At 42.1% G+C, this 16845-nt stretch overlaps 1 protein-coding gene across 2 annotated transcripts in view; it reads left to right on the plus strand.

The window, feature by feature from the left end:
* The window catches only part of RAF1 (Raf-1 proto-oncogene, serine/threonine kinase), a 108383-nt gene that overhangs the window by 39872 nt on the left and 51666 nt on the right, over nucleotides 1-16845 (plus strand). For both annotated transcript variants that reach the window (XM_045023307.1, XM_045023306.1), the window contains 7 exons: nucleotides 1638-1750; nucleotides 3635-3737; nucleotides 5981-6138; nucleotides 7781-7879; nucleotides 9541-9694; nucleotides 13627-13654; nucleotides 13752-13879. In XM_045023307.1, coding sequence (XP_044879242.1) covers nucleotides 1638-1750; nucleotides 3635-3737; nucleotides 5981-6138; nucleotides 7781-7879; nucleotides 9541-9694; nucleotides 13627-13654; nucleotides 13752-13879 — 783 coding nt within the window. The remainder of the gene's footprint in view (nucleotides 1-1637; nucleotides 1751-3634; nucleotides 3738-5980; nucleotides 6139-7780; nucleotides 7880-9540; nucleotides 9695-13626; nucleotides 13655-13751; nucleotides 13880-16845) is intronic.

Below are 16845 nucleotides of genomic sequence, written 5' to 3' on the forward strand. Positions count from 1 at the left end.
AAAGGTTGAGACTTAGGCTGAGAGAGCTGTAGCTCAAATTTCAACCTCCGGTTAAAACATCACATTCCAAGCCCAACTACTACCAGTGTTTCCTAGGGAAAAAGAAATATATCTGATATTTCTTATGTTAAGCAAGCAGAATTTTTTTCTTAAATCTAAGGCAGTCTTTTATTATGAGAAAGGAATATTCAGAACAATATTTGATGGTATGAAAAACAAACTAGCCACAGTAAATATAGCAAACCGTTACAATAAAGTGATTGTCGCAATCACCAAAATTCCTCTTTCCAAAACTGATTAGAAAATACTGACAAACTGAGAATGCCACATAAAACCTGTATCATCTGCTTTCATTTTGGCTTCTCTTTTGGTCAAGATCAAGTGGCATGTTGAGCCAAAGGGTCATACAGGCATAATTCCTGAGCCTATTGTAGATCAAATGGTAGGGATGCAGCATTAAAAAGTTACATCCAGAGAAATGCCATCCAGTTGAGCATAAGACATCACAAACTTGTCCAGTGCGCTCATGGACATGTAGATTCAAACATCCAACCTTACATTTCACTTCCTTTAATATCAAGGCAAACAAATGAAGCAAACAGTGGCTTAACTTCTTCTTACTTTCTGCTGACCTTCATAGAAATCAAAATAACTATTAAAATGAAACTTTTGTATGGAAGGATAACTTTTCTTTATCTTGAATTTTAAATCCTCACAGAAGCCCAGAAGTTGAATAGTCACCATATGCTGCAACCATAATTTCTACTAAGCATAGTAGTTTGTTCTTAAACATTTAGGGAGGATAGCAAAGGCAGGTCTGCCCCTTTTAAATGAGGGTGAATATACCATTTGTTAAGGAGGTTCACAACTGGAGATGCCTTTGGATCATGAGGTAGCATTGATGGCCAAAAAGCACTGATATGTACATCTGATCAGACTTACAGCTTTTCAGCTTGAAGGGAGACCTAGCCACAGTTACCCGTGCCTTTATCATATCGAGATTTGGCAATGCATTAGAAGACCATTCTGAAGTTGCAGCCAATGAGAAAGCAGCAATATCAGCTATTGGCATTGGCTGCTGATTTGCTTTTGAGTGCCATTCTGTGTAGTGTTTGATCTTATATAGCCCTATATGTATGGTTTGGGATCTGGCTACTTAAGAGATTGCCTTTGTGTCTCCATTGTCACACCACCTCAAATCAGATGAGGTACTCTCAGTTTCTGGATTAGGATGATTGAGTTCACTACTCTTTCACACATTGAACTGAGAGTTCCAGATGTGTTTACATTAAAGGCATGATGTAAGGCTCATTTGTTTTCTAGGGAAAGCTATATTGGATGGATTTTTGGATGGACCTGTTCAGTTAAATTCTGAAGGAAATAATCTTGTATTAACCTGTTTTAGCATTGCTCCTAGAAATGCTTGTACATGTCATCAGTGTGGCATGTTAGGCACACTTTTTTTCAAATTTCAAACTCCTATTAATAAAAGTGCTACTAAGTCTAGTTTTACTGTAGTGATGTGTAGAATGTGATGTGTCTAGTCTTTTGTAGAATATGAAGATCAGAAAAATGGTATTTTAAACCTTTTTATGTCCTCATTAGAGTTTTAAATTAAAATTGGTTCTTGTCCACAGGTAAATGTGCGGAATGGGATGACCCTACATGATTGTCTTATGAAGGCGCTCAAAGTCAGAGGTCTGCAGCCAGAATGCTGTGCAGTTTTTCGACTTTTTAATGAACAAAAAGGGTAAGAAGCTGTGTACTAAATCAGAGAAACAATTTTAACATCCTGTTGGATTTTTCAAATCCTGGTTTTAAACTAGCAGCAACTGCGGTTTCTTCCCCCCTTTTTGCTAATTTCTTTAGAAGTCTAACGTGGCTGTGAAGACTCTCTTCATGCTTTCTTTGCTTTTCTCAAATTTCTTATTCAAAAAGCCACTCTTTAAGCATGCTGAAATGATGTAAGAAATTAAATGTTAGTTTTATTTAAATGCTCATACTCCTGGGGGATTTCTACGCAACTGTGTATGTGCAGATTTCTTCGCTTCCCTGCAGAAAAATGACTTTCTGATGGGGAAGCAAAGGGAAGCCTCGAGCGGTTATGTGCCCTCCCCAGCAGTGTGGGCACGTTGTTTTGCGCGCCTGGAGCAGCCGGTGGAGAGGTAAATCACCGCAGGGGTGGGGTGAGGCCCTGGGGAGACTCCAACCGATGGCTCCTACCCTGTGTCAGGTTCAGCTGCTAGTCCCAGCTGGGCTGCGGGCAGGGAAGGACGGGACTTCCTCTTCCCTGCAAGGAGCAGCCAGGGCTGGGTCAGACCCACCCCCAGAAACCTCCCCTCACTCTAGGAACCCCCAACAAGCTCTTGTGCATTCAGATCCCCCCCCACCCGAACCACCCAGTGATTTATCCACACCCAGATTTCCCCACACAGAACCCTCTCACCCCTCCACATTATATCCTGCCAGGCTCAGCCTGTCTACCCACACCTGGTGTGCCTGGTGCAGAGGGGCAAGGCCAGCCTTTGTGCAGTGTCAGGGATGGGTGCAGCCTCACCACCAAGTCCATGTCCGGGGGGTAGGGTTCAGGGTGATCTCTCACCTCCATGCAGCCAGTGGCCTGTGCTCCGCACTGCCATGCTGGAACCTCCACATTTTTTATTGTCAATAAAATTTGCAAAATTTTGCAGAATTTTAAAATGTGTGCAGAATTTTTATTTTTTGGCACAGAATTTTTAATTTTTTGGTGCAGGATTCCCTCAGGAATAATGCAAAGGATTTTATATACACCATAAAAAATGCCTGCACTTCTGTCTCAAAACTGAAGAAGGAAAAACCCGAGTTAGCTGCTTTTTACAGACTTCTTTTATATCACTCTAATCTAGCTAGATTGTGTTCAAATTTGAACACACAATGTTTTCTTCCTGCATTTGAAGATAGCTCACTTCAGCATGTGCTTGACTCCCCCAAATAAGGATCCTTATATTCAATTTTAATGTTATAAATTCCTCTGAAAATTTTAAAATGTTATGGATTTAAGTCTCATCTCAGGAATTCCTTTGCGTTTTGTAGGGCCGGGGAGGTGCTGCTATTAAATATCAAATGATTATTTTACAAGCTGAGAGAGTGAAGGTATCTCGTTTGAGTTAATGTATTAACTTCACACCTCGGAAGACTTGGGCTCAGTGCTTTTTGAAGCCACAATCATGAGACAGTCATTTGTGGGTATTCATTTCTGTGTAACTGAGTCTGCATTGAGGTCTCAAGTAACTTTGGAGCTAAAGCACATAATATGGTTTCTATACCACTAAATTTGCCGTTTATACTTTGGTACATTTGTTTATAAAGATATTTCTATGGTGCCCATCACCATAGCATCTGGATGCCTTATATCTTATAAAAACAATCAAAATATATGACAACCCATGTAGGGTATTTTAAACTGCTATTGCTGAAAAATTGGAAATCATTTACAATTCTGTTTTTTTTGTTTAAAAAAAAAAACCTACTGAAATACAACCAACCTCTTAGAATGAATGGTATTTGTTTTCATGTTACAGGAGCATGTATTACAATTTACAGTATTGAATAGACCTGTTTATTCTCACTTCTCAATTTTTTTTTTCCTTTTTAGCAAAAAAGCACGCTTGGATTGGAATACAGATGCTGCCTCCTTGATCGGAGAGGAACTGCAAGTAGATTTCCTTGATCATGTTCCACTTACAACACACAACTTTGTAAGTTTAGTTTTATTCTGTATTTTGAATGCAGGATGCTGGTTCAGTTGACTTTCTAAACATGGGAAGCAACTTTAGATCTTGATGCTACAATATCATCTCTCCCAATAAAATACATCTCTACCCCGATATAACGCTGTCCTTGGGAGCCAAAAAATCTTACCATGTTATAGGTGAAACCGCGTTATATCGAACTTGATTTGATCTGCTGGAGCGCGCAGCCCCACCCTCCTGGAGCACTGCTTTACCGCATTATATCCAAATTCATGTTATATTGGGTCGCGTTATATCGAAGTAGAGGTGTATGTTAATTAATAAAAAAAGAATGACAACAACCACCCCAGATTATTTACAGGTGTTAGTCCCCTGATCTCAGTGATTTTTCAGACCTGGCCTAGAACATGTGGCAACACCTTTTTTTCATTTACAATAGTAGTAATGAAATAAAATTCTGATCCTCTGTCAGGTTGTTAAGCAGAGTTTTCTTTACACTCCAGTTGACAGTATTTTCTAATCCCAAAACAGAATGGATGTCTTCACCTTAGTCTTTAGTTCAGAAAATTGAATAATTTCTCTTACATGTTCAGTAAAATGCGCACCACTTATGCAAAGAGAAAGTATTAATCGTTTCTTTGGCCCGCATGTTCACTTGTTTTGAAGGTATCAGCTGGACAATGATTGTTACTAGAATAAGGTGTTGCTTTTTGGGCTAGCTATAGTCCTAAACAAATTAATGAAATGCCTGTATCTGGTGACTGACTGTCTTCATCACCTGGGTTTATCCTGTGTATCAATATGTGCATGATTGGCTTCTAAGGATATGGCCTTCTCAGGGGTGGTTCAGGTTCTGAAAATGACTTGCTTTAGGAGCGTGTGGGTCCTTTGGTCAAAAAAATCAATGATGAAACCCACTTAGAGACTGTTATAGAGACTTGTTGTTTTTTTCAGGGTGTTAAGCATGTTGATGTCCTGCAAATTCATGACATCTCTTTGCCAGGCTGTATATGAGGCTATGTTCACAATTTGACAGAATTTTGTTCTCTCAGGAGGTGAGAGACTCTTTGATTATAGTTTCTTCCCAACAACATGCTGTGGGATTCCTTTGCTTGGGATCCAGTCAATACTCTACTCAGTAGAGATAGGACAACAGATATATCCAAACAGGGTTGGAGTTCTGATCTATGTCAACTCTAAGTCTGTGGTACTTAGAAGCAAAAGAAAGCCAGGCTACGTTTAATTGTGTGGGAGGGGAGAGCAATAAGGTTAGCTCTCAAGGTCTTTCTTCCTTCTATCAAGATGGAATATGGCAAAAAATTTTCACAATGTGACCATGCATTATCTAAACTGATGGGCAACTTCATTTCAATCCTCTCTGTCAAGATTTGATTTTTCCATAGGGATATTGAATAAAGACTGAAACCCTTCTGATACGTCAGGCAGGACTAACATTCTTTAGCAGATTATGTCAGTTAGAAAGGTGATTGACACAAGAATGCACCATTTATTTGATCCATTGTTCTGTTTGGGGTAGGCCACAAGTGGACTTGTTTGTGACCAGACAGAACAGAAAGTGCAAAATCTTTTACTCCAGAGTGGGCAGGGACCCAGATTTGGATCCTGCCTTTATTGTACATCATGGGGGAAAGGACTGTTGTATGTCTTGCTTCCCAAAAGTCTTGGTAAAAGAGATGTCAAGATGCTTAAAAACCACCAGAGTTCACCTAAAAAGAAATTTGCCATAAGGAATATAACTACTAAATGTCATTCTTTTGTGCATAGCTTATATACTTATATACACACAATTCTATAACTATTAAAAAAAAAAAAAAGTCCAAGGTGATGTGATTGGTGCTTTACATGAAGGAAGATTTAGACTCTTAATTGAAGTCAGTGTCAAAACTCCCAAGCACCTTATTGGCAACAAGGTGGTGCTCTGAATCTTTCAAGGATACACTTAAATTTCAGTATTAAATAGCTAGGTAAAGAGCTCACCAAATGTCTACAAAATATCCATAATTGTAACAGCACAAATCCACAAACTTTCTCAAGTGTAGTGTTAAGTTCAGTATTTGGTTTGGAGCAGTTTTATAGTAAGTTTTCATTCATGATTTTATAGTTCATTTTTGCCAGATCCTTAGGTATTCATCTGAGCCACTTGAAAGAGCAGTTACCATAATGGGGGAGGTGTATGTGTGTGTGTGTGTGTGTGTGTACACATTTTAATCATTTATCTTGTGTTCTAGGCTCGGAAGACATTTCTAAAGCTTGCCTTCTGTGACATATGCCAGAAGTTCCTGCTAAATGGGTTCCGGTGTCAGACGTGTGGCTACAAATTCCATGAACACTGCAGCACTAAAGTCCCAACTATGTGTGTGGACTGGAGCAATATCAGGCAACTCTTGTAAGAGCTTTTAATTACTAATACTAACAGTCTCTGTGACTAAAGAATCTCAGACTCCGTCTCAATATCAGTGAGTGTTATGGTTTGTTTGAGCAATGTAATATGTAAAAAGATTTGTGTATTGACATGATGAAATAACCATCACTATCTGCTCCCAGCCAGTTTATACAGCAAGACTATTGCCATGAAGTATATTAGGCTCTTTTTATAAAACAATATTCTGGGACAAGCAGACAAAGACATGGCAAATGTCCAGCTAATTTCTTTAGTGTCACCTCAAAGTTCATTCAACATGGAAGTATGCAAGAGTTCCTTGTACAACTCATTTTTGTCTAAGGAAAAAAAAACAACCCTTTTGACATAGAGTACTATTGGTACTATGGGGCTTTTGAAAATTTTACCCCAGATCTCATAGTCCTTTTGAAACTCAATGAAATTTAGGCTTCTAAGGCCATGTATACTGTAGTCCTTACGTCAGCAAAACTTTTCTCACCCAGGGGTGGGTGGGTGTGGGTAGGTCTATACTCACCGTCCAGGTCGACGCGGTGAGTTCGACTTCTCGGAGTTCGAATCAAGACGCGATAGTTCGAACTCCCCACGTGCTCCGGTCGACTCCGGAACTCCACCACTGCGAACGGCGGTGGCGGAGTCGACCTTGGAGCCGCGGAGTTCGACCCCACCGCGTCCGACCCCGCCGCGTCTGGACGGGTAAGTCAGTCGAACTAGGGTACTTCGAGTTCAGCTACGCGAATAGCATACCCAAACTTGCGTACCCTAGTTTGACCCCCCCCCCCCTTAGTGTAGACCAGGCCTGTGTGTCTCCCTCTTCCCCTCCCCCCCACCCCCAACGACATAAGTTTTGCCAGCATAAGCACTCATGTGCACTGTGCTATGTTGATGGGAGACACTCTCCTGCCTGCATAGCTACCACCGCTCATTGAGCTGGTTTTATGGTGTCGACAGGAGAGCTCTCTCCCCTTGGCATAACGCAGTTACTTGAGCACTCTTACAGCGTGTACAGCTGTGCTGCTGTAAACTTGTAAGTGTAGATTTGGCCTAAGTCGTTAAGAGGTTTCTGAAAATTTTATCCTTGGTTCATATTAGGAAGCTGCACCAGTGTAACTAAATCAACTTAAAATAAATTTAATTATACTGCTACAGAATCCTAGTGCAGATGGAATTAAACCTATTTAAATGAATAAAATGGTTCAAGTACATCTACATTAGTAGTTTGTATTAGTTTAACTAAATTTAGTTGCGTAGGTACACACTTTCAAATGTAGAGCAGCCCAAAGAGTGTAGGATAAACTGTAGGATTCCATTAGCTCCTTTGCACTAGCAGTTTGGTGTTGAATGTCATGCCAGGAAAGGCTAATACCTAAAGTTTAATTTAGAAGTAACACTTTGAAAAAATCATTAGGTCTGTAAGGACATATAGGAGTTTATTCGTCATGGAGCACACCATAAGTTTAAAGACAGAGCAGGAAAACAAACTTTGTATAAATATGGATAAATATAATATTTTGCATGGTAGCAGTCAACCATAATGCAAAAACAGAAACCTAAAATCATACCTTTTTCTGTAGCATTGATCAGGATGTAATGTAGTACTTACTTGTAATTCTTTTTGTTGATATTTTAGATTGTTTCCTAATTCAAATATCAGTGACAGTGGTGTCCCTGCACTACCTCCCTTGACAATGCGACGGATGCGTGAGTCTGTCTCCCGGATGCCTGTTAGGTAAGCTATTTCCACTACTTTTTGTTTTGGTAAGTATAGTTTTAATAAAATGCAATGATCATGTAATACTGGTAATGGACAGAATACGCTAAAACATCATCACTTTGGTTTTAAGGCTGAAATGCTAATATCTGTTTGCATATAGAAATTGTAAATAAGATGTGTAATATCCCCCTTTTCTACAGTTCCTAGAATTAAGAGACACTTGCACCTGGGATTGCCAGCTTTGAATTTTTAGTCTTGAAGTTTTAAATCAGATCATTAAAAGTGTGGGGTTTTTTTGTTTTTTAAATATTTTTGATACTACTGTGTCTTTAAAAATATCAGTATCAAAAAGTAATATGCTGTAGAATATAGGTTCCTTCAGACAGTATTGTGCCAGTAGCCCCATTAGAGCACAACCAGTCATGTAGTACATGTGTGAAAACGGATGATTAGTTTGTTTTGCATGAGTCATATATAGAAGTTTTTAAAATACCATCAGTTTTGATGATGATACTACTACTACTATATTCTTACTGTTTAACCTAAATAGAGGAGTTTTAAAAGGAAACAGTGCATAATAGGTTAAAGAAAATATACCACCCTTGAAATTCTGAAAATTGAAATGTGTGTGGATTTAGATGCTAAATGCATATTCTCCATCCATGCAGCATGTCTTCTGACCCTTACTTCACATTTGGGTCCCTTTCCCTGCGGTATTAGAGACTGATGAGGTTAGACCAGGCCAGAGGTGTATGCCCCTCAGCTTCCTCCTGACAAGACTGTCTGCTCAAGAGTAGTGCAAGCCCATTTCTGTGATCCCAGCATGTTAACTTGAAACATTTTCTTTTGGGGGATCTGCAGTGGTAACTCATTCCTTCTTATCCCTTTGATCTTTGTCTTGACCTCCTATCCCACTTGCAACCCAGGTAATAGCAAATGAATTAGGGGTGAATCCTTGTCATCTTTTGTGAATAGTTACAGTTACTTCCGTCTGGCTATTCATGCGATTAAAGTAAACAGGATTTGGTTGGCCTTTAGTCCTGATTGGTAATTCTTTGCTTCAGCTGTAATCCAGTATTGGCCATATGTTAGAGAAATTACATTCTTTGTTTAACCACTGTTGTTTGATTTCTATAGAACTGTATTGGGCTCCTTTTAGCTGGTATTAAGATCCATGACTTCCTTGTAAGCTGTTCTGTGTGAACAGTTGAACAGTCCCAGCAATCTATTTCCCCTTCCCAAACTATAATTCTCACAGCAAATTAAAACTATTTTTTAAACTCCTAAAAATTGACTAGGCTTGAAAGAAGGGTCTTGCTTAAATTTCACAGATCTGAATTAATTCTAACTGAGCTAGTATTTTAACAACTGATTAAATATGAGTTGGCAGGAGTTGAGATGAGGAGTAACAAATTAAATAATGGCAAAAATACCACAGATTGCTGCTGAATGTGCCAAGCAGGTATTACCAACTGTTAAAACCTTGCTTAAAACTCTTTGATTTTGTTCCTAAATTAAACTGGGCAAAATCCAGCTGGCTAAATAGCGTAGTCAGCAAATAGTACTAATCCTTCCTGGAGTCTGTGTGTTTTTGTTTTTAGGCAAGATGTACTATGCGGTAATTTACAACTAGTATAGAAAATGAACTGTGATTTTTCTCCCTCTCCTCATGTTAGTTCCCAGCACAGATATTCTACGCCTCATGCCTTCACGTTCAACACATCACATCCTTCCTCTGAGGGCTCCCTTTCCCAAAGACAGAGATCTACATCCACCCCAAATGTCCATATGGTCAGCACTACCATGCCTGTAGACAACAGGATAATTGAGGTAATATGCTGAATAAAAAAATTGTGTAGAGCTCATCTAAAACTACTACTGGTTATTTAACCAGTATTTTAATTGTTCATGTTGTTGCTGTTTTCTGCTTAACATCTTCCCTTAGTTTGGTAAGTGGTGAAAGCGCAGGGTGACCAATGTCTGCCTAGAGTTTTAAGTATCTTATCTTTCATGCTTGCAGCCTCTCACCTTTGCTAAAGTTTTTAACAGCTTTTGTGCTGCTTTACAAAGAATTGGTGGAGCCTAATGTTAAGAAGTTTAACAGATCACTCTTACTGCACAAGAGCATGACCAGATTTGCTGCACAGCTGCTTACTGTTGGTCCATTTAAAAAACATAAACTCACATGCAAATTGATAAATCAGTCAGATGGTGGTGCATATCTGCATGCCAGTTGCAAAGAATGAATATTAAAAGCAATGCCTCTTGTGCTATGCAGCCCATTAGGCCTATACTTAGGGTATGTCTTCACTACCTGCTGGATCGGCGGGCAGCGTTCGATCCAGCGGGGATTAATTTATTGTGTCTAGTCTAGATGCGATAAATCGATCCCCGAGTGCTCTCCCCTCGACTCCTGTACTCCAGCTCAGCAAGAGGCTCAGGCAGAGTCTACAGGGGAGACACCACGGTAAGTCGATCTAAGTACGTCGACTTGCATAACTTAAATCGTCGTTCCCTCCCCCCACCACCACTCGGTGTAGACCAGGCCTTAGTATTAAGGACCCTAGAATTACATGGTAAGGCTTGCAGGAAGAGGAGCATGACCTGCACAACTTCTACCAACCAGAGCCTTTATTCTAATAGTTTTTGGAACTTCTCAGGACACATCCCTAGCTGCAGAGCTGTAAAATACACAGGCTTGCTGCCTTTAGTTCCTCTCTGGCACACCTCCAAAAGGGCTCATGAGGGAGCTTCTCTTCTGAGCACCTTTGGACTCTATAGCTGGGGAAAGATGCCTGTATGTCAGAGCTTCTAAGCTCGTTTTGGAGCAGAAGCTATGTTTAAGGTGGGCTTTATAGGGGAAGTACCTTTCCTTCTTTTGGTTTTGTTTTCCTTGTCCACTGTCTCATTCCCTCTTCACCAAGCTCCATTGCTGACCGTATTTATGTCACAAAAATTACTCACAGGGTAGTTTTACAAATAGGCAAATTAATTATATAACCATCTGCATTTCCTAATAATTGTGTAGTACACAGGGCTTTGACGGATACAATATCATCTTTGTGTTTCATATGATGTAATGATGAGATGCCACTCTTTCTCCCTTTTCACCTTTTTAATATCTTAAAAGGATTGTGAATGAAGTAATGTAAATGTGCAGTCTTCCAGAAACAAATAGCTTTTTACATAATCTCTGGAAGGGGTTTCACACAGTGTTGAATGGAAAAGACTGGCTTTTAATAAAGTAGTTTTCAAAAATGTGGACATTAATATTCTCACTGTAGTTTAAAACTATACTTACTAGAGAGAAAAATAGAACCTGCACAAAGCTAATGAATAAAGCTGCTTTTTCTTTCCTCGAGTTCCTGATCGTTTGTTTTTATTCATTCATCTTAGAACTGAAAACTATTATTTTTTACTACTTCCTCTGTTCTTTTCTTTATTTCTCATTGCTTTGTATTAGAACAACAGCTTGAATGCTTCTCCCAGTTCCTGGTGCAGACGATTTTGTTTGAGGGGAAGAGTAGGTATTTTTCTTCATGCCTTTACTTTCTTGCAATTAACAGCATTTGTAAGACTGTAAACCACAGTAATGGCAAAGTGAAATTATTAATCTAAAATTGGTTTAATAAAGATGTTGGTGTGGCATGTCTGTTTTGGTTCAGTTCTAATATGTGAGTACGGTAGTTGGAGGTGATACCTGGACAGAATAGTTTCAGTCAGGGTTAAGTTGATAATTCTAGAGACAGTGAAATTCATCCTTTGTGTTAACCCATTCACTTTAGTAGGTCTACACTAAAGAAGCATTGGCCCCACTATGTTTAAAATAAAATCTTGTCTCAAACACGTCCTTTTAATGTACTGTCTGGCCTTTTCTCTGGGAATTGTTTTGGTGAATTATAGCATGGCCACACCAAGATGATATAGCCAAGTAGAAACCAAGATTAAATAAATAGTGTGCTCATAGAGTCACATTGCTTGAGGATAGAAGGTACCGCCAGACCATCTAGTCTGACCTCCTGTATATCACAGACCACCACCACCACCTAGTACCCACATACAAAGTCCAACAACCATAATTAGATCAAAGTATTGCAGCCCACAGGAGACTAGACTATTAGGTGCCACAGCCAGAGAATAGGAAGGACTGAGCTGAACCTGTACCCAAAGCCGCTGCAGTGGCAGAGAAATGATTGTCAGGTGTACCCAGATAATCCTGACAAGTGAGCCACCTTACACTACGTGTACTTCACATAAAGATTAGGTGTAAATGACAAATTATAGTACTGGTGGATAATATATATAATTACCTAAAAGAGCACCTATATTATTTCCTTAACTAAAAAGATTCAGCAGAGGTTAATATTTTCCCTTTAGCCCAAACTGAGATAAAATAAAAGTATTGAAGTGCAGAAGAAGTGCTTTTTTCCTTAGAAGTCAGGTGGATTTATATGTAAATCTAAAAATATAACTTCTTTTAAAATGGCTTTCTTTAAAGTAGCTGAGTTTTTCAACTCATTTGACTGAAATTACACTCCTGGGCAGCTGTGTGAATGTTTTGATTCAAAACACAGGTCATAGATCAAAGTTTGTTACTAGCCATGACAGCATCCCTTTCTGAATGAATCTTTAGGAATTATAATTAGGACAACTCTTTAAAAATGTGTTGCTTATCTTAATAGAATTAGTATGGATCATTCATAAACCTTCGTGTAGGGTACTTATAGGTGGTTCTGCCCTGCCATGAAATCTAAATGTCATCTGTGGATAGTTGGTTGGAAGATTTGAATTGACTTCTATTTTTTGACTCTTTTTAAAAATATTTGACATTTCTGAGGTGCATGTTCTTGCTTTGTATAGTACTTAGCCATTTTGCCATTCCTATACTTACTTTGGGATATGGTTTATTAGAAAGAACAAGTTGTAAAAGTTGCTTCTGCCAGAACTGACCCTGTGCATGACTATAGAATTAAGTGCTGTAAAGTTTGTGTGGCATGAGGAGAAACACTGCACCAGAGTTGGCCTAACAACCTATTTTTAGCCCATTTATAGAGTTGTATTTTGGTCAGCGCTGTAAATCTTGTGAGAACTTATTTACTTTGGTATTAGAGTGCAAATCTCAATCTTTTGCAGTATCACATGGTACAGTGGGTTTATGTACTTCCAAAGTGTCTACTGGTTTTAAAGTTTGTTCACATTCTAACAATATTCCCTGTTATATAAAGAAGGAATCTCTCTCAATGCAGAACCAAAATAGTGATTTTCTGAATGCACTCACTGTAGGTAGTAGACCACGGTAGGAATTATGTACCTATCTGAAATTCAGGGGTGCATAACAGTTTCACAAGACAGTACAATGGCTGGGAATATAAAAAACATGTTAAGTATTTTCTTTGACAAGGAGGTTCTTATTCAGCAGGAGCGATTGGATAGCAATATAGTTTAACTTCCCCATGAAAATCATGTAAATTAACTATGAAAGCTCATGATTAGAGCCAGGTTGAAAAGGGGGCAAACTAGATGTTTTCAGCAAGTAACAGCTGGATTCTTGTGACTTCTAAAATATCTAAACCATTCTCTTTTGGAAGATACTGGTCAGTAATCTTGTGCCCTGAATCAAAGCTCTTTAGCACCATTTCAAGGGTGATCTACTTTTTCTGATATCTGATTTCCAGACCCCTTTCCTCCCTCCACACCTTGTGTCTGACATCTTACTGAAATGTTGATTTTTTTTTTTTAATTTATTTTCTCTCCCGTTTTAGGATGCAATTCGAAGCCACAGTGAGTCAGGTAAGGTTTCCGTACATAAAATAGTTAGAATTCTTTCTTTTACTCTACATTTATTTTCTCTTGTTCATAATTTCCTGTTTTGCTTTTGTGTATTAAGCTTCACCATCAGCTCTGTCTGGAAGTCCCAACAATATAAGCCCAACTGGCTGGTCTCAACCCAAAACCCCAGTGCCAGCCCAAAGAGAGAGAGCTCCTGGATCCAACACACAAGAAAAAAACAAAATTGTAAGTACTATAGTATTTGTTGTTCTTCAAGTGATTGCTCATGCGTATTCCACAGTAGGTGTGTGTGCTTGCCACGTGCACTGGTGCCAGAAGTTTTTCCCCTAGCAGTACCTGTAGGGGAGCGCCCTAGCAACCCCTGGAGTGGTGCCTCCATGGCACGGTATAAGGGGCGCTGTGCTCTCCCCCCACCCTCAGTTCCTTCTTGCAGTCAGTGAAGGTGCTTCGGAACTGCTCTGCTCCAGCTTTGCTGTAGCTTGTTCCCAAAACTGTTTGTTCATTCAGTTTATGGTACCTGTAGCTAGTTAGTTGTTTAGTTTAGCTAGATCCCCCGGGCTAGGGCATGCCCCGTGCCCTGGGTTTTAAGTCTTGCCACTGAGTGATCCGCACGCGGACTGTCTATGCTGTTTGGGGGAAACCCATCTCAGCGATGGCTGCAAGATTTGCACGTCATTTAAGCTTCGGACCAAGAGAGAAAGGGACATTAGGCTCTGGGCTATTCTGATGGAGTCGGCGCTGACCCTGGCTCCGGCGCGCCGCTCCAAGTCGGCACTGGGCAACACGGTGTTGGTGTGTGGCGACCCTTTGGCACCATTGACTAGTTGGCACCACTCCTCATCCACGGAGCATGCCAAGAGGGCTAGAAAGAGGCCTCCTTCACCGCGACACCGGAGTAAACCCAGGACAGAGACTAGACCCATGTTGGGCAGTCCTCGATCCCCACAGGCCTCTAGGCCTCCAACTCAAGTCGAGCGGAGTAGCCCGGCCCATTCAGAGCAGGTCTCCCTGGATGTCCAGATGCCCTCCACGCCAGAGGCTCTGCAGGCGGCCTGGGATGTTATGTCCATGCCAGTACCAGGAGCAGTGTCGATGTCGGCCCCGTGCTCCAGAGGCAAGTTGGTGCTTGGATCTCCACTGTCACCCCTGGTTCGGTACCGCTCTTGGTCGAGGGAACGTTCCTGACACTGTTTGCTGCCCAGTGACTGTTCAGGGCAACGTCCACGTGGATTGCCCTCGACACCCATCAGATCAGGCTATCTGGTTGGGTTCCATCTGACCAAGACTCTCAGCACCGCTCCACTTCGATGAGCGAACACTGACAGGACTGAGGCAGATGATGCCAAAGGTCTTCATCTTGGAGGGGCTATCGCAGCTGGTCACGGCACGAACGTTGATGTCGTTCCCGTTCCGTGTCCCGCTCCAAGACCCCGCCACGGCACCACCTCCACAGCCCCAGGTGTCGATCGCCAGCATCTCACCATTGCGGGTACACCCGCCAGAGCCAATCACAGAGCAGCTGTTACTGACGGTACCGGTCCTACACGTTGGGATCGCAGTCTCATGGTTGGCATCGCTCTTGGCGCCGCCACTCCTCCAGGTCCAGGGACAGTGGCAGGTCGTATGTCAGCCCGGCCTCCCTTCGTATTCTATCGATGGGCCAGCCAGGCTGACGCAGCCCCTGGTGGGGGCTCGCTTGGTGGCCAGAGCCTCAGAAGGACCATCGGCCTCCCTTTCCAGACCTCTAAGGAAGGAGTCGGTGGGACGTACATCCTCGGCACCATGCCCAGTGACCGACCAGGTGGTGGAGCCTCCGGTCCCAGTGGACACACAAAGTACCGTGCCAGCCTCCTAACCCTCCCCGGATGCGGTGATTACGGTCCCTCCATCCCACAGGAGGACTTTAGAGCCCACCAAGGACTCCTTAAAAAGGGTGGCATCAAGCCTCCACCTTCAAGCAGAGGAGATGGAGGAGCCCTCAGACTCCTTGTTGAATGTATTGTGTTCCTTGGCACTGGGCAGGGTGGCCTTGCCTCTCCACAAAGGGGTAGCGAAAATTTCAGATGCCCTGTGGCAAACCTCGGCCTCATTGGCTCCGATCTCTAAGAGAGCGGAATGGAAGTAATTTGTACCCGCCAAGGGCCATGAATGCTTATACACCCACACTGCTCCTAACTCCCTGGTGGTCGAGTCGGTCAACCACAGGGAATGGCAGGGCTAGCCAGCCCCTACTCTGAAAAATAAAAGTTCAAGGAGGCTGGACTCACTTGGAAGAAAAATGTATTCATCCTCGAGCTTTCAGGTATGGGTGGCGAACCACCAGGCTCTCCTGGGCCGGTATGAGTTCAATCTGTGGGGCTCCCTGCCCAAGTTTGAGGACTCTCTCCAGAAGCGCGACAGGAAGGAGTTCAAAGCGCTGGTGGAAGAGGGCACAGCGACTGCCATGGCAACCCTGCAGGCAGCTTCGGATGCAGCAGACACGGCCACACGGTCCATGGCCTCCACGGTGTCCATGAGAAGGGTGTCATGGCTCCTGCTCTCTGGGCTGTCCAGCGAGGCGCAGACCTCCCTGCAGGACCTCCCATTTGACGGCAAAGCTCTGTTTGCGGAACAAATGGCTACAAAGCTGCATGACCTGAAAGACACTCGCATGACTCTCCAGACTCCAGGGGAGTTCAAAGGCAAGGGGTACTACTTCCACTATTTCCTTATCCCGAAGCCAAAGGGGGGCTCAGGCCAATCTTGGACCTGTGATGCCTGAACCAATACATAGTGAAACTCAAGTTACGCATGGTCTCCCTGGCCTCCATCATCTCCTTCCTGGATCCTGGGGACTGGTATGCCGCCCTCGATCTGCAGGAGGCGTAATTCCACTTTCATATATTCGAGGGGTACAGACGCTTCCTCAGTTTCATGATGGGGCAGGAACACTACCAATTTACAGACTTCCCGTTTGGCCTTTCCACTGCCCTCAGGGTATTCACGAAATGTATGTTGGTGGTGGCAGCCTACCTCAGGTGCCGGGGGGTCCAGATCTTCCCCTATCTGGATGACTGGTTCATCAAGGGCAGCTCCTGGTCACAGGTGCGGGATCATGTGGCGCTCCTTCTGTCCATGTGCACCACTTTGGGCTTGTTGGTAAACAACAAGTCCAGGTTAGTCCCAGTGCAACGCATAGAGTTTATCGGGGC

Source organism: Mauremys mutica, chromosome 7, assembly GCF_020497125.1.
Source record: "Mauremys mutica isolate MM-2020 ecotype Southern chromosome 7, ASM2049712v1, whole genome shotgun sequence".
In the NCBI taxonomy this organism is placed as follows: Eukaryota; Metazoa; Chordata; order Testudines; family Geoemydidae; genus Mauremys; species Mauremys mutica.